Source organism: Rousettus aegyptiacus, unplaced genomic scaffold (genome assembly GCF_014176215.1).
Source record: "Rousettus aegyptiacus isolate mRouAeg1 unplaced genomic scaffold, mRouAeg1.p scaffold_m13_p_12, whole genome shotgun sequence".
Taxonomy (NCBI): domain Eukaryota; kingdom Metazoa; phylum Chordata; class Mammalia; order Chiroptera; family Pteropodidae; genus Rousettus; species Rousettus aegyptiacus.
This window is the reverse complement of record NW_023416287.1, coordinates 58,202,856-58,224,499: the sequence shown is the minus strand read 5'-3', so window position 1 is coordinate 58,224,499 and position 21,644 is coordinate 58,202,856. Positions and strand designations below refer to the sequence as shown.

Genomic DNA, 21,644 nt, shown 5'->3' with positions numbered 1-21,644 from the left:
ACCTGGAGTCTTGGGCAACTTATTCCAAGGCTTCATATTCCTCCTGTATGATACAGGATGATTAACATAAAACCCTACTCTACTTCTTGAGTTGCTGTGAGACTCAAATGAGAAAGGATAAACCCATCAGTTTAAGGTAGTCTTCTCTTCCCATGCTTTACTTTCAGAAAAATATCTTGAAAGGGTTTTGTGCTCAATTCCGGGACAGAGAAGTGGAGTGAAAATGGTTTGTGGCGTGGGGTGTTGGATCAAAAAAACCCCGATGGGAAGCAGTAGGTGGTAACAGGAATGACAAGAAGTATAGTTGTTCTGCCTGCTCAGTGGTCGTGAGGATGGGGAAGGTATCTGTCCTCTGGTAGAGGGAAGCACATAACCCCCCAGGCTGGAGATGTGGACACGGTGTTACATCTGGTGGCTGGATACTAGCATGTAGTGGCATCATCTATTCCTTTAACTGGGTGTTATTTGCTACATATAAAATAAAACACTGTGCTTTTTTGAGCTCACTTGAGAAATCAACTTTCACTTACAAGAATATTTCTGTGAGGGAGATATTTTGTTCGGAATTCTAAACAACTGAATTAAAAACAAAGCTCGTGAATATAATTCTCCTTAGTAAAATTTCTTTCTTGTGATAGAAATAATGTAATTTTGAATACTTATTTTTGTTATTTTACTTTGTCTTATGGATTAGTTTAAAATCTCAAAATCATAGGCTTAGTTTTAGATTGCAGAGTATCTAGTGTAGGAATTTTCAAACATTTATTGGGGGGGCTAAGGCAAAAAGCCAGGACATGAGACAGAGCCTCCACTCAGTCACCTCCATAAAACGCAGCTTGAAATCACTGATTCCTTTGATCTGTTCTCCTTTATTTTACAGAGGAGGAGCGAAGGGCCTGCAGTGGGGGTCAGCTACTTCCCCAAATTTATGTAGTTAGGAAGGGGCTACACTTAGAGCTAAATCCAGTGTTCTGCCTTCAAATTTATAGTCCCACTATATCACACATGGCTTGAATTAGGAAAATTCATCCATTAGAGAAGACAAGACCACTTTGTTTCAAAGCTGATGTGGCCACATGTAAGCTAATTTCTCAATTCGACAAAAGGATATACTTTAGAAATAAGCATATGTCCAAGAATATTGCAGTTTCTTCAGATTTTGCACAGAATACCTGTATTTCAGGTACTCAACAATATCTTTTTGTGAAAATTTTGCTTGATAGAGGTCACATTTTTGGATGATAAAAAATTTATCATCCAAATTTCTCTATATCACCTAAATTTAATCCTTGAATTAAACTAGACTAACAGAATGCTAGTGTCTGGTATATTTTCTTGATTTTCTGAAAAGTGGTCCTCACTGAGTTGTAAATTTGAATTACATACTTAATTTTTATTGAGGGGCATTTTTTAAAAAAGGCTTCAATGACATTACTGATTATTTTACCTTCAAGTACTCATAGTCCCCTACGTAGTACTCTGAGAAATTAGAACTAAGGGCAAAGAGGGAGTTTGTTTTCCCTTAAGAACTGATACATATTTTTTCCTTTTGGACAATTAAAAGGGCATAATTATATTTCCCACTCTGTTTAGGCCTTAAGAGAATTCAGAGCCAGATTTTGTGGCTCGTCCACAGTACCTGTGTAGTAGGGTCCATCGCTTAGATGACCTACCCTAGAACTATATCAGAAATTGTTCTATATTTTCATAGCCATTTTTCCAGTTCGGAAATCACTGGATTATAGCATTCTCTTGTAGATAAGTTGAATGTGGTTGTGCACCAGAGTGCATTCAGGTATGATTTTATTTTGGGATTTTTTCTGTAAGTAGTAAGTACAAAGTAAATGCTAACATGTTAGGAATAGATTTGTACTTTATTCTATGGTTTTATTTTATGTCAAGAATATGTGCATTTTGATATTAATTGATTTTGCAATAGATAATTTGAAGGATCCAAGTTAAATGGCAAATGTTAAAATGGGAGCTTTTTTTCCATGTTAATGCAAATCAAACTATGTATTTTAGACCAATATTTGGAGAAAAAAATTTTATTTTTATTTGTGGTAAAATTCACATAGCATAAAATTTACTGTCCTAATCATTTATAATGTATAGTTCAGTGGCATTCAGTACATTCACATTGTCGTGCAACCATCACCACCATCCACCTCCGTAACTCTTTTTGTCTTTCTAAATTAAAACTCTACCCATTAAACAAATCCCCATCCTCCTTTCTCCCCCATGTCCTGGCATCCAGTGTTCTACTTTGTCTCTCTGAATTTGACTACTTTAGAAACCTCATATACATAGAGTCATAAAATATTCATTTTGTGACTGTCTTATCTCACTTAGCATAATGCCTTCAAGAATCATCCGTATGGAATATGTTTCAGAATTTCCTTCTTTTTAAAGGCTGAATAATATTCCATTGTATGTGGACACACATTTTGTTTATCCTTTCATCTCACAGTGGTGCACATGGGTTGATTCCACCTTTTCGCTGTTGTGAATAATGCTGCTGTGAACATGAGTGTGCAAATATCTTTGTGTCTCTATTTTCAGTTCTTTGGGGTATGTACTCAGAAGTGGAATTACTGAATCATATGGTGATTTTAATTTTTTGAGGACTCACCACACTGTTTTTCCACAGTGGCTGCACCATTTTACATTCCCACCAACAGTGCACAAGTGTTCCCACTTTCTCTATATCCTCACCAGTACTTATTTTCTGATTTTTTTTTTTATAGTAGCCGTCTTAGTGGGTGTGAAGTATGGAGAAATATTTTTATACATAGAGTTAATCACTTTTTCTATCCAAGTGTTAACTCTGGGGTTGCCAGATTATGTCTTTTTACATTGTCCCGTAGTTGCACCACGGACCAATGATTTTCCTTTGTTTTTCAGACCATTCAGAAGTTGCTGTGGTCGAAGTGTGGCAGAGGGTGCATAGCTCCAGTCCTCCTTAGTTCTCTCTTTTTCCTCCCATTGGTGAAAAAACAACTGCACAAAGCAGGAATAAATCTTAAGGTTTCCATGGACCTAAGACTTAGTTTAAGCCTACATGTCTGTATTCTACTTTTATATTTACTATCTTTCTGGACTTTAGTTAACCAGATATTGATTTGCTATTGTATTTTGAAGGATAATTGCTTGATTGAAAATAACTTTTCCTTATCTGCAGAGTTAACCTAGGAAAATGAAGATACGTTTGAAACACACAGATATAAAATATGAGACAAGGGAATTAGTATACATGAGAAAAGCCAAGATTACCTTCATTTGTACATGGGAACGAACAAAGTAAAATATGTCACTGAAAACCAGGGAATGATTAACCTTAGTATTAGAATTGAATAGGAAATTTAATATACTCTATAATGAAATTACTATTTCACTTTTAGCCATATTTAAAGTATAAAATATCTGTATAGCAGGAAGTAAAAGGAAAATTTTAAAAATAAGATGGAAACATGGGAGAAATGTAACTACAAAATTATAAAAGGGATCTTAGAGGTCATCTAATTTTTTTTTCATTTGCAAGAATCTTTTCTCCAACTTGCTGCTTGCTAGACAGTTATTTTATGTACTATGTAAACATACAGGCAGTGTAAACATATAGGTTACAAGCTTGGAGCCTGAGTCAAACAGACGTGGATTGGATTATTGGCATTGTCACCTACTAGTTATGTGATCGTAGGCAGGGTATGTCATCTGAATAAGTTTTGAGTTTCTTCATCATTAATAATGCTGTGTCACAGGATGGTGGGAGGATATGAAATAGTATTCCAAGTGGTCATCATAACTTCTGACACATAGTAAACATACGTGGATCTTAGCACCTGCTCTTCCTGCTGCCTCTGCTGTTGTACATGAATTCTCTCTTCGGGCCAGCTCTTCCATTGTAGGAAAACTATAAATACTAGGAAGTTAAACCTTACATTAAGGCGAAGTTTTTCAGTTTTTTAAAAAATTAATAGATCCAATTCTGTGCTCTGCAGCATCACACAAAAAAGTATGTTTTCTCTCTGTGACAGTTTCTCAGCTCTTTGAAGCAACCAGTAAATTCTTCCTTTCTCCAGGACAAACATCTCTAGGTTTCTTCAATTGTTACTCTGTCAAGATTTCTAAAGCCTTCATTTTCTCAATATTCAATGATCCCTCTCAGTTTTTTTTTTTTCTCAAAATGCGTCATCCAAAAATGAGTCTAGTGTTGCACATGAAGTCTGCATGCAGAGCATGGTACTATCCGCCCTGCTCAGGGGAAAGAGCCTCAGTTGCTCCAGTGATCTACGAAGCCCATGGGATGGGCTTGGCACCCTACGTCTCCGACCTCTCCTTGGCTTCATTCTCACCTGCTCACTTTGTTCTGAGGACCATGGACTCCTATTTTTCCATAGATTTGTGAGCCCATTTCTTCCTAAGAACTTCTGCTGTTCTGCTTCCCAGAACCCTCTTTTCCTAGACGTTTGCCTGGCACTCTTCTCACCTTTGTGTATCTCCCAGGACTCCCTTTCCCTTTCCCAGTTTTATTTTTGTCTTTCATGTTTTCCACCACCTGACATTGTAAACATTTCACTTATTTACCTGCTTTCTTCCTCCACAGTAGATCATAAGTTCTCTGTGTACAGGGATTTTTGTATATTTTGTTCACTGCTCACTCCCTGTGGCCTGGAATGCCTGGCATGGTGTAGGTGATTGATGAGTATCTGTTATACGAAGAGCAGATAAAATGATTGATTCCTCTCTGCTTGGAAGTTGCATCATACTGGGTTTGGAAGGGGCATGTGGGCACCAGGTCACAGTCAGTGATCACACCAGAAAACTGTAAAGTGCACTTGAAGAAGGAAAAAATAAGCCATGTTTACTGTTTAGGAATTTGCGGATTTTCAAATCACTTTGCTTGCTTAAGCAATATTTTACTTTACATATAATTTTATTTGCTTACAAGATTTTTGTGTTTGTAAAAATACAAATTATTAAAATAAGAATACTTGCTCTTAAAATATATCTTAACAGAGCTTTCCAAGTCATGGGCTTAGGATAAATTATCTTTTCAGCCCTTAGAGTGACCAGAGCTCCCAAATCAGGTGCTCGATCTCTCCTGTGTGCCCTACAAAGATCATTTTCTGTGTGTGTCATGACTTGTAAAACGCTGGAAGCACTGCTTTAAGATATTTAAAATGTGTTCTTCATATGGAGTTCTCTAGTCTACTGAGTTGTGATTTTAGTATATTTCAGATTTTTTCCTCCCTTGTTTGAGAACTGTGAAAGTACTTATCAAAATAGAATAAGACATCAAAATTCCATAAAAGTTATTGTCTTTCTGGATTGGACCATGTTCAGCATATACAGAAGAAAGCTATTTCCAGAGACTGAGCCAAAGGCATTAGAAAAGTGGGGTTGGAAATCAAGGTGCAGTTGTGCAGTGGAACGGTCCTCAGGAGTGAAAAAGGAAAGAACTGCTCATACAGTCATGCACCACACAATGATGTTTTGGTCAACCGCAGACCTCATATGCTGCGGTAGTCCCATAAGATTATAATGGAGCTGAAAAATTCCTGTCACCGAGTGACATCATAGCTGTCATAACATTGTAGTACAACACCTTACTCGTGTTTGTGGGGATGCTAGTATAAATAAACCTACTGTACTGCTAGTCATATAAAAGTATAGCACATACAATTAATTACAGTACATAATACTTGATAATAAACCACTGTTACTGGCTTCTGTATGTATATACTTTTAATTATTATTTTAGAGTGTACTCTTCTACTTATTAAAAGAAAGTTTGCTGTGAAACAGTATGTCTTGTTACACCAGCAGCAGCCTCATACATCTCGTGTTTATAGCATCTCTTGATTGCATCATTTTCTCTTGTGCTTGGTTTAATCTCCTGTTTTATACAGTGGCACACTATACAGGCTTATAGCCTTGGAACAATAGGCTATACCTTATAGACTAAGTGTGTAATAGGCGATACCACCCAGGTTCGTGTGAATCACCCTGTGTTGTTCACATAATGATGAAATCACCTAACAATGCATTTCTAAGAACGTGTCTGCATTGTTAAGTGACTTATAACTACGCTTGCAACAACATGAATGAATCTGAAAAATGTCCTGAAAGAAGCCAGACAAAAAGAAAACATCCTACATTATTCCATTTATTTGACCTTCAAGAACAGACAAACATAATGCATGGTTGTAGAAACCAGAGCAGTGGTTGCTTGGAGTGGGGAGAGTGGGGCTGGTGACTGTAAAGGGACACAGGAGAATCTGGGGAAGAGGAGAATAGAAATGTTCTATGTCTTTATAGTGGTGCTAGTTACGTGAGGTTTGTATTTCTGGAAATTCATTGAACTATATGTCTAAAATGAATATATTTTGTTGCATGTAAATCAAAATCCATATAAAAATTAGAGCTGGTAGGATGTTACTTCTGCTATATTTAACTTTTTCTAGTTATTTTTAGAACTATCAACTACAGAGCTGTTGAATAACTTATGAAAATAAGGTTTGGTTAGATTATGATTAACTTTGCTTTTAAAAATGATTGTTTACTTCTTGTTGTGGCATATCACTAAAAAAGAAATTTACTTCCAGGATGCATAAAATATATAAATTGGTGGTGAATGGTTATATAAGAGTAAGCTATTTTTAGAAGCTTTGCAACCATGATGAGACAGGAGTGTGCTTAGCAGAACTTCAGATTGGGTTCCTGTTCTAGATGACTGAGAGAGAGCTGTGCATTCTGCACTATGTGAGAGTACCTTGCAAACATTGTTTTGTGTTTGATTCAATGCGAAGTTTTGCAGATTTGCAAATTATATGCAAATATGTAATGATGCAAACATTAGTTCCTAAACAGACATATTTAAAGATATTTCTCTAACTGTAAAATTATGAGAGAGCTATGGAAGATATACAGGAATATACAGAAAGCTGTTTTTGGTAAAATACAGAGAAGAATATAAAAACCAGAATCCAGCAAGCACTGGCGGAATTTTGGTGTCTTAGTTTATTCATATTGGTAAACACAAATGCAGTATACATTACTGTTTAATATCCTATATTTTTGGCGATAATGACAGTGTTTTGTCATACATATTCTTTGAAAATGTTTGCATAAACAATATATTATCACTTTAACTCCATTGTCAGTATATGATGTTTTTTTACTATGCCCTTAGTATTGCTAAATATTATCATTTTACAGCTTTATTGAGATATAATTGACATAAAATAAACTGCACATATTTAAACTGAAAATGTTTGCATAAACAATATATTATCACTTTAACTCCATTGTCAGTATATGATGTTTTTTTACTATGCCCTTAGTATTGCTAAATATTATCATTTTACAGCTTTATTGAGATATAATTGACATAAAATAAACTGCACATATTTAAACTGAGTTTTGATATATGTTTACATAAGTGAAACCATCACCACAATCAAGGTAAGGAATACTTCTGTTAATTCTGAAAGTTTCTTCCTGCCTTTTGTAATACCTCCTGCTTTTCTATTTATCTCTATCCAAAGGCAACTATTGATCAGCTTTCTATCACTAGAGAGTAATAGGCATTTTATAGAATTTTATATAAATGGAATCATAAAATTTATACTTTTGAGGGGCTGGAGGAGGATTGGCTTCTCTAATTCATAATTATTTTGAGATTCATCCATGTTGCATGTTTCAATAGTTCATTCCTTTTTATTACTGAATAGCATTCCATTTTTTGGCTGTGTAGCACAATTTATGTATTCACCTGCTGATGGTCATTTGAATTGTTTCCAGTTTTTGGCTATTACAAATAAAGCTATGCATATTTGTGGGATATAATCTTTCATTTCTCTTAGGTAATACATAGAAGTAGAGTGGCTGGGTCATGTGGAGAATATATGTTATGAGGCTTTTTTTGAGTTTGTTTTTAATTTTAAAAAAATGGAGGTAGAATTCACATAACATAAAATTAACTGTTTTGAGCGTACAATTCAGTGGCATTTAGTAATTCACAGTGCTGCGCAATCATTACCTTTAGCTACTTACAAAACATTTTCATCACCCCGAAAGGGAACCCTGTAGCCATTGAGCTCTGGTGTCTGGCTTCTTTTCACTTAGTATAATGTTTTTGAACTTCATGTTCGTTGTGGCATGTGTCAGTACTTTGTTCCTTTTTATGGAGGAATAGTTTTACATTCTATGTATATAACATATCTGTCTATTTATCCATTTATGGACATTTGAGTTGTTTCTACCTTTTGACTGTTGTAAATAGTGTTGCTTTGAAAACTTTTGTATAAGTATTTGTTTCAACATGTTTCAGTTCTTGGGTATATACCTAAGAGTGAATTTTCTAGTTATACGGTTAGCTTTTTGAGGAACCACCAAACTTTTCCATGGCATCTACATTATTTTACAGTCCCACCAGCAGTGTACAAGGGTTCCATTTTCTCCACATCCTTGCCAACACTTATTTTCCTTTATTTATTTTTTTCAAATTATAGCCATCCTAGTGGGTGCAAAGTAGTATCTCACTGTGGTAATGATTTACCTCCTCTAATGACTAAAGCTGTTGTACATCTTTTCATATTCTTGGTGGCCATTTGTATATGCTTGGAGAAATGTCTGTTCAAGTCCTTTGCCCATTTTTAAATTAGCTTGTTTGTCATTCTGTTGCTGAGTTATAAGAGATCTTTATATAGTCTAGATACAGATCCTTCACTGGATATATGGTTTGCATATACTTTCTCCCAATTTCTTGTTTGTCTTTCATTTCCTTAACATTACCCTTTGAAAATCAAAAGTTTGATTTTGGTGATGTCCAAGTTTCATTTTTTTCATTTATACTTATTACTGTTTGTGAACTTTTAAAGAAATCTCTGCCAAACCCATGCTTACTAAGATTTCCTCCTGTTTTCTTCCAGAAGTTTTCTAATTTTAGCCTTACATTTATTTGGGTCTATGATCCATTAAGATTTTTGCTTTTATTCTCTTTTGGTATACTGCCGAGAGAAACTAAAGACCTAAATAAACAGAGATATTTTTCCTTTCTGTCAGAAGACTAAATGTTATTAAGATGTCAAGTCTCCCCAAATTGATCTACACAATTGTAATTTTTTTAAAACTTCACTTTTCATTTGGTTTACTTTTACCAATATTTGTATATATTGTAATGATTTTATGTTTTTACATTAATTAGAAATGTACAAATCTATTAATCTAATTATGTAGGATTGTATTGACAGATTCAGTCCTAGAATTAACACCCAACTTAGTTGCAATGTATTTTCTTTTTATGTATAATTCATTGCTAATATTTCGTTTATAATTTTTACTCTATATTGCTGATTAATATTGACTTGTAATTTTCCTAATCACATTTTGATATCAAACTTATTAGAGTCTCTTAAAATTTTTGGTCAAAATACTGTATCAGTGCATTATATTTATACCTATATACACAGTTTTCCATAAAATATTTTAAATTAGTCACTTATTGAGAATTTATTTTCTTTGGTACATTTTCCCCTTAGAGTTTTATAAAATAGCTAGTTCTCATAGTTCATTATTCAAACATGATTTAGCTGAGACATGTTCAAAGCATCTGTAATTTTCTATATGATATAAATATCCCACACCATTCTTTTTTAAAAAATATTTTTTGCAGTTTTGTCTGTGCATTTTTCAGCTATATTTTTTGACCGTGTAATATATTTTAGGTTTTACCACACTATTTTCTGACTATTATTTCCAACTTTTTTTGTAGTTTGAAAATATTTCTCTAAGTGATTTTTAGCTTTTTTTTGCCCTGTTAAATAACCTTAAAGGAGTTTCTAAGTATTTTATTACATTTAGTGAAGAAATTTAAAGGTAAAGTTGTGGACTGGATTTCATGTGACTTTAAAAAATTCACTAAAAATTTTGGGAGGTTTATTTTCACCCTCTGGAGGCTTCAACTTTAAATGTTGAGCCATATGGGTTCAAATGCTCATTAGTTTATATTTCAATGAATAATAATAACAAATGCAGGGTGGTCTATATTATATACATATGTCCATAATTCATATGGTCTTCTGGAGAACCTGCTTGTTGTTATCTGATTATATATGACCTGTTTTTCCCAGGGTAGCTAGCAAAGAATTAATACTCGTACTAGCAGTAGAAGCCTTTGCCATTCATTTCCTGTTTGTCGACTTCGTGTCATTAGTATTATCGAGTCTGAAGTTATTTTGCGGTGGTCTTTATGATGTAGGTGTATTTTGTGAGTTAACTAAAACTGGATAACATAGTGTGTAAATCTTGGTAACCAAGCTCTCATCAACTGCACAGTCCATCTCAGTCCCCCGAAAGCGTCTGTCCGGCTCTGGTAGTTGCCATTCTTTCCCGAAGTTACTGTGCTTCCTGCGCTTGTCCTTTGACCATGTGATGTGTGGACCATGTGAGGGCACCATTGTAAATCTGTATGTGTCATATTTTGTTTAATATTTTTAACAAAAATAAATGTAAATGACTTTCGAATATTCCCATATCTCATGGGTGTATATTGCACTTTGAGACTAACCAAAGGTAGTAAGGAAAAAACTTTAAATAAGGAAGTAATGCTGTGTTTGGATTTTTAGTAGACGAGTCAGGTAGGAATAAAAAATGTTTTTCCTCCTGTTAGATTATAATCTCTCCAATGAGTAACCAATTCTACTTTATCTCTAGAACTTACTTCAAATAGTAGTAGATGTTCAGTAAATAGTTTTAAACTAAACTAAAAATCTTCCAAATCAGTAATTCTTATCCAGGAACCATATAAGAATAATCTGTGGTGCTTTGAAAAAACATTAGTATTAACATCGATTAAATATGAATCCCCCAGTCCAAATGACATGAGCTCAAATAGTTAAGAGATTTTTTTTTCCCACCTTAAAGAAGACAAGGTGGGCAGTGTGGACCTGGTATAGCAGTTTCAGGTATTAGGGGCTGCTCCAAATATTCTAGTCAGCAGGAAGGAGGGAGGGACAAAACTGGGAGTGCGCCCTTCCCTTTAAATAGACCTGGCAAATGCCTCACAGTACCTCCATACTTCTTGGGCAGAACTTAGCCATATAGCCACAGTTGCCAGAGAGAATGAGAACTAGTTTTCTAGCTGAAAGACAATGTAGCCAACTAACAAATTGGGTTTTTTACTAAGGAGGGAAAGGAAAATAGATAGTATGAGAAATTAGCAATCTCTGTCACAATACACAGGCCTACTTCATTCTTGGAAGTCCTGATTTCAGTAGGTCTGGGTTAGAACTGGGCCTTCTAATTAAAAAAAAAGAAAAAGAAAAACTGAACAAACTCTATAGTTGATTCAGATATATTCTTTGTGATAGAGAACCTTGGCTCTTAGCCAGGTTTTGAACAAGATAGATCTATTAATTCTTGGAATGAGAAACTTTCCTCCTGGAGGGCATGAATTCAGCCAGGTTCCTAATATACCATTTTACCATTTTACAGTGATATAATTCTTGACAGGGGCCCTTGGGATGATTTTAACAAATGCTTTGCTGTGGTCCAGATAATTCTGCTTTCCCTTCTGCATTTGCCTGGTCCACCAGTCTAGTAATCAGCAAGCATCTCCCTTCCAGAAGTGAGACCCTCTGCTTCTATGACTCGTGATCATGTATTTTCATCTCAATGTTATTAGGCTGTATAGTTCAATGACAATACCATGGGTTGAAAAGCTTATGGGATTTGGTGTTAAAAGATTTTGGGTTTCAGCTTTTATTTCTCTGCTAACCTTTAGCTAGTAACTTAAACAGTATAGTGTTCACTTTATACACATACAACTCATATTGAAGTTACGAATAATGAAACTTTTAGAGACATCTTTGCTCAGGGTCCTACACTTCATTCTTGATAAACTTTGAAATGTGTACTAATATTGGTTAAAGAGATCTTACCAAAAAAAATTATTTTACCTTGCTTCCATCCCACATCTACCTTTCCTGTTCCTGTACACCTTGATATTTATTTTAAAATATTCTTTTCATACTTTGAGCATGTTCCAGCCACCATTCCAGGCAGTAGGGAATACAACCTTGAACAAATATTTAATGGAGAGTTGAAAAGATGTGATTTTAAAAATAGACTTTTAAGAATTCAGAATCTTAACAAATAAGTTGATTTAGAATTTTACCATTATTATATGGCCAAAATTGATTTGTTACATAACATCGAAAGTTGTTTGCAATGTATTTGATATATATCATTACATGGCAGTTTAATATTCTGCTCTTTAATTTACATGATGATGCATAAAAACCTTCTGAAACTTTCGATACATCTTACTATTATTTAGGATATTATACATTGGAAATTACACATTGAGACAGGTAGCGCTTTTAGTAATATAATTCTGTAAGTGGTGCTTCTGGAATGTAAAATGTGCATTATAGTTATGGAAATTTTAATTTATTGTACACATTCCTTATTGGAGTGTTATAATCGGTGTCAAGTGATTCAGCTTCGCAATTGAAAGAAAATTGCGAGATCTTACTTGTACCAAATTATTTTAAATGGCAGACCCACTGAACAAGGCAGTGGAGTAAATATGTATCGGATCTATTGTTAGTAGTGTGCTGTGGAAGTGAACAGTATTTTTGTTTCAAAGACATGTTTATTTCTCTTTCCTGCTTTTCTTAAAGAATATAAAAACAATTTTTTAAAATTTATTTAAGTAGGTATTAAGTATACAGTACATTGGTTAGACATCTATAATGTTCATAAAATGATCCCCCCAATTGCTCCCTCCCTCCCCCAGCCCTCCACTTAACCATTATATTGAAGCTAACTGTATGCCCTCTGCCATGCTCCCCGTGCCCTTTTCTCCCATACCTCCTCCCCTTCATCTGTCATGAAATTGTCCACTATATTTGTGAGTCCGTTTTTGATTAGTTTGTTCTTTTTGTTCCTTAGATACCGCATACAAGTGAAATCATATGGTATTTTTCTTTCTCTAACTTATTTCACTCAGCATAATAACCTCAGGTGCATCCGTGTCATTGCAGATGGTAGGATTTCATTTTTTTTAATGGCTGAGTGATATTAAAAGCAATTTATTTTTATATCATTTGTATGTAAAACTAGTCTCCAGTCGATTTTATTTTTATGGCAGGTTATTTTTAAATCAGTCTGACAAAAATAAGCATAAATTATTCTGGGTTTATATTTATTCTTCCAAGTATCATTTTCACCTTGCTTTTAAAATCTCCCATTTTAGTTACCAAATATTTCTTAAGTGCCTATTTATTGGGCTCTGTCCTAAATACAGGAGTAGCCAGTTATCCCCCAGATTCCTTCTTGGTTTAAATGCCTGGAGATATATTTGGAAGTCTATAACAGATTATTAGTAGAAACTTAAGTTTAACAAGATCCCTTCAGGTTCTTTTACTTAGAGCGATTCAGTAAGTCAACAAGCAGATAGATATAAGTCATCTTCTTTCCTAAGGTTGAGCCTAAGGGCAGAAAGGTAAAGAGGTATTTTTCAGTAAGATTTCCTTTACTCGTGGCTTGAGCCAGATTGAAGAAGATGGCAGTGCCATTAAGAAGGAGCTTTTTTTTAATGACGCCAGGAGCCACTCACAATCTGCTATAAGCAACGGTAAAATCCTTGATTGGCTGCCCTATTTTGGGTTAGCCAGATTAGTGTGAATGAGACTTTGGAGGGCCATGGAAGTGACCTCATTTTTAATCTCAGGGTGAACTTTTTTTATATCGTGTATAATGAAATGTTAAGAAACAAGAGGCTTCTTCCTACATCTCGTGCTGGGACCTATAGATTGATGACTTCTTTAAATAATTTTTGTTCTCTATCTCTTACATGCCTTGAGACAAATTATGAGAAGAAAACTTTGTCACACAACCTGTCTATCTGAATCTGGGCACATACATGCTGCCTTTTCTTCTGCAACTAAGTATGTATTTTTTATTACCTTGGCAAAGGCCAACTGAATACTTGTGGATTAGATCCCATCCTTTTTGCAAATTTAAGAACATCGTTTCCACAATTCTCTCCTCGCACTCCTATATCATTAATTTCCCCCTCTTGAATCTTGACCCTCAGTGTGGAAATTTGCTGGATTGTCTTTCATAACAAAGCCTTATGGACCCCCACATTCCCTTCCAGCAGTTGCTCCCATTTTCTCCTTCCCTTTAAACATACTTCTTAAGAATGGGCTATGTTCACTCCAAGTTTTCTTCTCTCATTTTCTGGACCCGCTCTGTCAGGTCTTTGCCAATGTCCTCTCAAGACTCTGCTGAAACTGCCCTTGTTGGGTTCCTCATTGACCACCACATTACCAAATCTAGAGGTCTGTCTTCTCATATTATTTGATCTGTCATCAGGGTTTGACATAATTAATCACTTTTTCCTTCTTGAAATACTTCCTCTAGGCTTCCAGGGTCCTTACTTACACACTCCTGGTTTTCCCTCTTTCTCTGTCCTCTCCTTTTTTAGTTTCTTTTGTTGATTTCTTTCTCATCCGAAGGAAATCTCAGTTCTTGGATTTATTCCTATTTCTACCTCACTTTCTCCTTTAGTGATTCTGTCTAGTCCTATGGCTTAAAGTATAAGCTATTTGCAAATGACTCCCAGAGTTATATCTCTTGGACCTCTCGAATGTCTGATTTAACATCTAATTGCCTACTTGACATTTACACTTGGATATCTGATAGCATCTCGCACTTACCATATATGAAACTGAGTTTCTGTCTGTCTCTGTTCCTCCTGCGGCCTTCCTCATGTTAGGTAATGATTAGTCTATCTTTAGTTGCCTAGGCCAAAACTGTGGAGTTATCCATGATTCCTCTTTTCTCTAACCTCCTGTCGTCATTCTGTCAGCAAATCATTTAGACCTTCCTTCAGAATATATCCAGAATATGACTAGTTCTCAACACTTCCATTGCTATTATGCATCTCTTATCTGGACTTCTGCAGTAGCCCCTTGCGGGATCTTTTCGACCTCTCCTCAGTCTCTTCTTCAGCATATGGGCCACAAAGATCGTATTAAATTGAAAATCAAATCATGTTACTCTTCTCAGAACCCACCAGTGGCTTCACATCTCAGAGGTAAAGCCAGAGCTCTTGCAGCAGTCTGCAAGCCCCGTGCAGTCCTCCCACCCACGACCTCCTTGCACATTTTCTCTCATCTTCATTCCTCCTATCAGACAAGTCTGCTTTGGTCTGTGAGGCATATTTATTTTTGAATAAGTATCTTAGTAATAACAAAGACTGAAAAAAAAAAAAAAGCTTCAGGAACATAAGGAAATTTATTATGTTTAAAAAGGCAGTGGTGAGATGGCATGGAAGGGCCTTAGAGTCAATGAAAACCCTAAAATATAATGCGTGCACAGGTTCTTTGTAAACCTATAAAACAAAGCAAGTGTCTCTTACACGGTTGTGGGGATATATTTCCATACCTGATCATGCGTCAGACATGAGATCAAGTGTTAGCTTTCCTGGACCCCGGAGGTGAGTATGTGATTCCATTCTGGCTGTGCGTTCACATGAGAGCTCCATTCTCTTCCTCCGCCAGAACACTGCTGTGGTCTTCTGTGAGCAGAAGAGCCCTTACCAGCTGTAAATGACCAGCCCCACTTTTAAATAGCTGGCAATAGCAGGGAGTCATCTAAAGCACATATCTTTAAAAAGTTTCAGAGTCACTATATTGTCGGCCCTGTAACCACAGAAATAAGTGTCAGTGTTATTCCTTATTGGAGAGATAAAATTAGATATTTTAAAATGAAAGATCTAGTATTTTAGTCTTAACATTCTTTGTTATGACAGCCATTCACTCAATAACAAAGAAGAAATGTGTTAGGCTAACACAGTTGAACTGACCAGAGTGTGGCCGATTGAAAGAGCTTCAGCAGATTGCTCATCAAGGCAGGATTTCACCTATCCTATAATTGTATAATTGGATACAGTGTTCTGTGAATGCTCATCCTTACTCCCCAGTAAGTGGTATGTCTTTGCCAGATTTATTATGTCTGCCTGATATAACCCCTTAGAAATGTAGTTAAATAACAGAGTACTTGATAGAATGAGGGAGTAGATAAAGTGTGTAGACGCTGGCTAGCACTTGACTTTTTATAACTCTGGATTCTTTTGCTGGCATTCATTCACTGTCTATGGGAAGAACACTTTGGAAGTACTCATTGTGAATTTCACCTGCCAGCATGAAATGGGGTAAGGTGAGAGATTTTCCTGATGAAGTGGTTTAAATAGACTACTGGAAAAACTTGAATCGGCATTAGTCTTAAGAGGCTACAGACATGGAACAGTGTATGTTTACTAAGTGTATGGTGGTCCAGTTCTTAAATTTTTCCTGATGAAGAGTTTGACATTTATGTTCACTTGGTCATATGTTTGCTTTTGTTGTGGGAAAGTCACAGAGTTGAGGGTATAAATTTTATATGTGAATTTAAAAAAATAAAATGTCGACCATATTCTAGAAATGTTCTAATACGTTGGGCTTTACTAATTTTGTGAAGGAAGTTCTTTAGTCTTTAACTAGGGCGATTATTATAGTTGGAGGATTTAAAAAACCATCATCAGTATGTATATATTGTTACATAATATAAATGAAGCACTGTGCCCAGAAGTGCAAAGAGGTGTTACATAAAAGGTACTATTTCTATTACAACATTTCTAAGCTAACAAATAGGAATTTGGAAACAGTTTAAAAGTAACATGAAGATTTTGCGAACTTGCACTCTGCATAACCTTATCAGGAATTCTAAACTAATTTGTAAATGCAAGGTATCCCCTAGGTATTTCTGAAATACTGAGATTGTGGAGGATTTGGAATTGCATTGTTCCAGTGATCTTTCTAATTGATTAAAAGGTATTAATGGCAGTTAAATGTTTTTAGATGCTCCTCCAAGCAGTAAGCTGTTTATTAGTGCTGTTTCTGTGGTATATATATCTGCTTTCTCAGATACATCCATGTACTGAAGAGAGGAATCGCCATTTTGTACGTAGTTTTGGAGTAAGGTATCTTTAGTGCAGATGATCCTGTTATGCTTAAAACTAATACAAGTGCACTCACCTCAAGTGACAGATAAAAACAAGGTCTAAACTAGAACGTGGGTAGAGCCTCTTCTCCCCCCTCTGCTTCCCATTCCTTTCACTCCTTCTCTAAAGAACTAGTGAGAACAGATGCCAAGGTGGCAGAGATGAAGGGATGCTTATTTTAGGTGGATAAAAGATAAATTGGATTTTGAAAAAGATTCTGTTGAGGGAAAGTGATGCTTTTTCCTTGATCATTTCTTTGCCACTTTTCTGAAATCTGCTAGACGAAGTTAGTTATTAAAACTTGTGTATTTGTTAACTGGAAGGGATAATTTAGTTGATTGTTATATTGCAAGATATAGTCTCAACAGCCCATTTGCATTTTAGTATTTGCATAGCTAAAAAGATAAAGCCAAGGAAGCAGGTGGGCTGTGGTAATTTGGATCTTCCTGTGGTGGTGTTTTGGAATCTGCAAATATAGAGCTTTTCTTTTCAAAGAAAAGATCATTTTGGACATTGATGCTCAAATTTGTAGCTCTTGTTTATAGATAAATGAGTTGTCTGATCCATCAAATAGAGGAATAACAGCTTTTTTTTTTTTTTTTTTTTAAGTTGACTCCAACCATAGAAAGGTATTTTCTGCTCTGGAGATGAAATTTATTTATTTCTTTATTAAATTTTTATTAGGTTTATTGGGATAACATTGGTTAATACAATTATATAATTTTCAGGTGTACATTATCATTTGACATCTGTATATTCTATTGTGCGTTTACCACCCAAAGTGCATTTTCTTTCATCTACCATGTATTTGATCCCCTTTACCCACTTCACCCTCCCCTTAAACCCTATATTTGACTCCCTTTACCCCGTCTACCTCCCATCCCACTAGTAACCACTAGTCTATATTCCATGTCCAAAAATCTCTGTTTGTCCTGCTCATTTGTTGCTTTTAGGTTCATATCCCACATATAAATGATATCATATAATTTTCAACTTTTTCTGTCTGGCTTATTTTGCTTAGCATGATTATCTCAAGGTCCGTCCATGTTGTTGCAAGTGGCAGTATGTCATCTCTTCTTATGGCTGAGTAATATTCCATTGCATATATGTACCACAGCTTTTTTAGCCAATCCTCTATTGTAGGACACTTTGGTTGCTTCCGTGTCCTGGCCACTGTGAATAATGCTGTTATGAACATCGGTGTGCAAATATCTTTTTGGATAAGGGTTTTCCAGTCTTTGGGGTAAATACCCAATAGAGGGATTGCTGGATCATATGGTAGATCAATTCTTAGTTTTTTCAGGAACCTCCATACTGTTTTCCATAGTGGCTGTACCAATTCGCAGTCCCATCAGCAATGTATGATGGTTCCTTTTTCTCCACATCCTCTCTAACATTTGTTATTACTTGTCCTGTTGATTATAGCTGTTCTAATAGGTATGAGATGGTATGGAGATTAAATTTAGATTATAGGGATATTAGCAAGTATTTTGTAGTTTCTTAAAAATTGTAATTATATCAGTATTCAATTTTTTTTCAAGTATTGCATGTCTGCTCATTATTTCTTAACCATTTATTGCTATTTTTCTCTAATATTAACAATGTCATCGCTAAAATGATAAACACCGAAGGCGCCTAAGGACTGGAGCTATTCCCAAGATAAGGTTTAAGCTTATTTCTCTTATGAATTTAGCATTTCAGTAAAGCTGTATTTTAGGTTATATCTGGAAGTCTTGGAGTATTGTACCTAACGTGTGGCTCTTAGGGTCACAAAAAGCTCTGGAGTCAGAACCAAGGAGATCGCTGCATCGTTGGGGGCCAACAAGAGTAGAATGTGAAGGAAAGTCCGGAAGTGAAAGGGTGTGATTTCACAGACTGAGTAATGGACAGCAGTTGTGGGAGATGTCTGCAGCCCCCGAGGCCCAGAGACCAAACTTCTAATATGGATGAGGTTTGGGAGGGTCACCCCTTCCAGTGCCTTTCAAACTGTCAGAACAGCCCCTGGCTTTGGGTCTTGAAGGGACCTCAGGGAGGGAGTTGGGGCTCCCGATCCACACCAGTGCCACTCGGCACAGTTCTGCTTTCTACAACATCTCTCTATGTGTAGGGATTCTATCTGAAAAATAGATTCTGCTACTAAAGTTAAAAAAAAAAAATTTGAAGACCATTGAGTTGAAGACTGCTTGTTCGGTTATTAGATGATAGTGGAGTTTTAGTCTTATCTTAGAGGTGAGCCAACAGGAACACGAGACTTCTGAGATCACACAGGGTGACAGTAGGTCTCAGCTTCTCTGCATCCTGTCTGAAGTGCCACATGGACCCAGATATGGAGGGAGGTTACGGAATAGTTGTGATTTCTAAAGTTCTGGTACAGAAATAGGTGGAATTGTCTGCACCAAATCCAGTACCTGCTATTTTCTATGAGGATTAGGTTACTTAAAGTTTAGAAGGTTTTTAGTTAACTGCAAAGTTTTCAATGCTCTTGAGTCAGATAGGAAGAATAAATTTCATCTTCAAGGGATGAAAAATTAAAGGAAGCTTCGCCTTTTCTATAATCTATCTTTTATTTATTTATTTATTTATTTATTTATATTTTATTTTACTTTTATTTTTTTTATGCCTACGGTACCTGGTCTTCCTATGTGGTCTCCCATCCAAATACTAACCAGGCCCGACCCTGCTTAGCTTCTGAGATTGGATGGGATTTGACTTGTGTAGGGTGACATGGCTGTAGACTATCTTTTATTTTTTTAGAGTACTAAATTCAAGGTAAACTGTGGAATCAGAAGCAGAATATGGAATTTAAGAATGAAGGTTAAAATGTAGTGTCCCAGTAACTTATTCCCCTTCGTTTAATATGCCAGCTATGTTGGAAGTAAACTGGAAGATTATGTTTTATGCTGTGATGTGATACACATTTTAATATTTAAAATGTTTTAATTCTTTATTTTGTTCAAAAATTCACTGATGGGTTTAATTATTCAAAACTGGCTTCCTAATTTCATGATTAATGTTGAGATAGATAGTCTCTTAAAAAGATTTTATATAATTTCTGAATTGGCTAGTGCTCTTATACTAGGATCTTGATCATTTGAGCTGAATTTGTTTGCTAGTTCTTAATCTATTTTCATTAGTTAGAGCTGTTGTGAGAAAAGGCCCCATGGGAAGAACAGAATTAGCTTAGTAATTTTGCTCATTCATCCATGTGTATATAACACGACTGTTTTCATTTCTGACATTGCAATTGAACTGGATTGAAAGCAAATAATTTTCACATTCTTCTGAGTAAGTCTCTGTCTTCTGTCACTCTGAAGTCTTTTTTGTATATCTGTTTTCTTTCAGGTGAGGAATTTTAAATTGGAGCAGGAGCAAGAAAAAAACAAGATTTTGTCAGAAGCACTGGAGACTCTAGCCACTGAACACCATGAATTAGAGCAGTCTCTGGTAAAAGGCTCACCTCCTCTCAGCATCCTCAGTGAGGACGAATTCTATGATGCCCTGTCAGGTAATTCTAGAATCCTGCTCTCTGTATTGTTGGTGATTTAAAGTCTGCCACCTAAATGTTGTCTTAGAGTGGATGTCACCTTGAGTTTCTTGGAATGAACAGATAGAGATGTGTCAGTACAGCTCCCCAAACTAGCTACTTTTTATGTTGTGTTATTAAGGCAGGAGCCTGAAAGTTTGGAATGAAAGTCATTGCTGAGTTGATGGTGTCTGCTCTGCTGAGGATGGAGTGCTATTAAAACTATGAAGTTATTTGTGTATTCAATGACCATTAAATACCTCCTAGTTCTAGATTCTATTACATGTTTAAGGATAGAGAGATGGACAGTTTCTGTCCTCAAAGAGTACTCTGTATCTTTAGAGTAAACGATACAGAGAAGTCTCCGTTAACAGTACCATATGCTAAGTGCAAAGTAGAGGTGAGACCATCCTGTAGCTGGAGCAGAGAAGAGGAAGTACTTTGCCCCAGAAGTACGTGCCAAAGCACAATAGCAAACTAGCAATGAGTATGGACTCCAGAGGTAGGTTTTCTGCGTTGGAATTCTGCCTCTGACAGTCAGTTGCCAGCTGTGTGACTTTCTACAAGTTCCCTGAACTCTCTAGTTCTCAGTTTACATATATTTAAAATGGGGATAATTATGGTACCCATTTCAACAAGTTGAGTCAGGATTAACTAAATTTGCATGTTTAAATATTGTGTAGGACAGTGTGACCCGTACCAGGTGTTCAAAAAATGGGAGATGTGGGGAGCTGAGAATGACTTGCAAGAGGAGGTATTGCTAAGTAGTTTTTACCTTTTAGGAATTTACTTTAAAATGTGTGAGGTGAGTGTAGGCAGGGGAGTGGAAGGAACATGGAGGCGGGGAGAGGTTGGAGATCAGTGGGATTGAGAACAAGTAATTCTTTTATGGGAGGAAATTAAGTACTTATGTAATAGGTGAACATATATAATTACTGGGTCTCACAAAATTTGACCATGGAAGCAGGAGACCTTGGTGGATAAGGAGTAAAAGGATGAAATTCGTATTAGGAAATTAAAGGAAACACAGTAAGCGGTAATAGAAATGAGAACTAAAGATTAGGT

General features: G+C 35.8%; 1 protein-coding gene across 6 annotated transcripts in view; it reads left to right on the top strand.

The window, feature by feature from the left end:
* Positions 1-21,644, top strand: part of OSBPL1A (oxysterol binding protein like 1A) — a 178,137-nt gene that overhangs the window by 83,529 nt on the left and 72,964 nt on the right. For all 6 annotated transcript variants that reach the window (XM_036229911.1, XM_036229912.1, XM_036229914.1 and 3 more), the window contains one exon: positions 20,399-20,561. In XM_036229911.1, the coding sequence (XP_036085804.1) occupies positions 20,399-20,561 (163 nt within the window). The remainder of the gene's footprint in view (positions 1-20,398; positions 20,562-21,644) is intronic.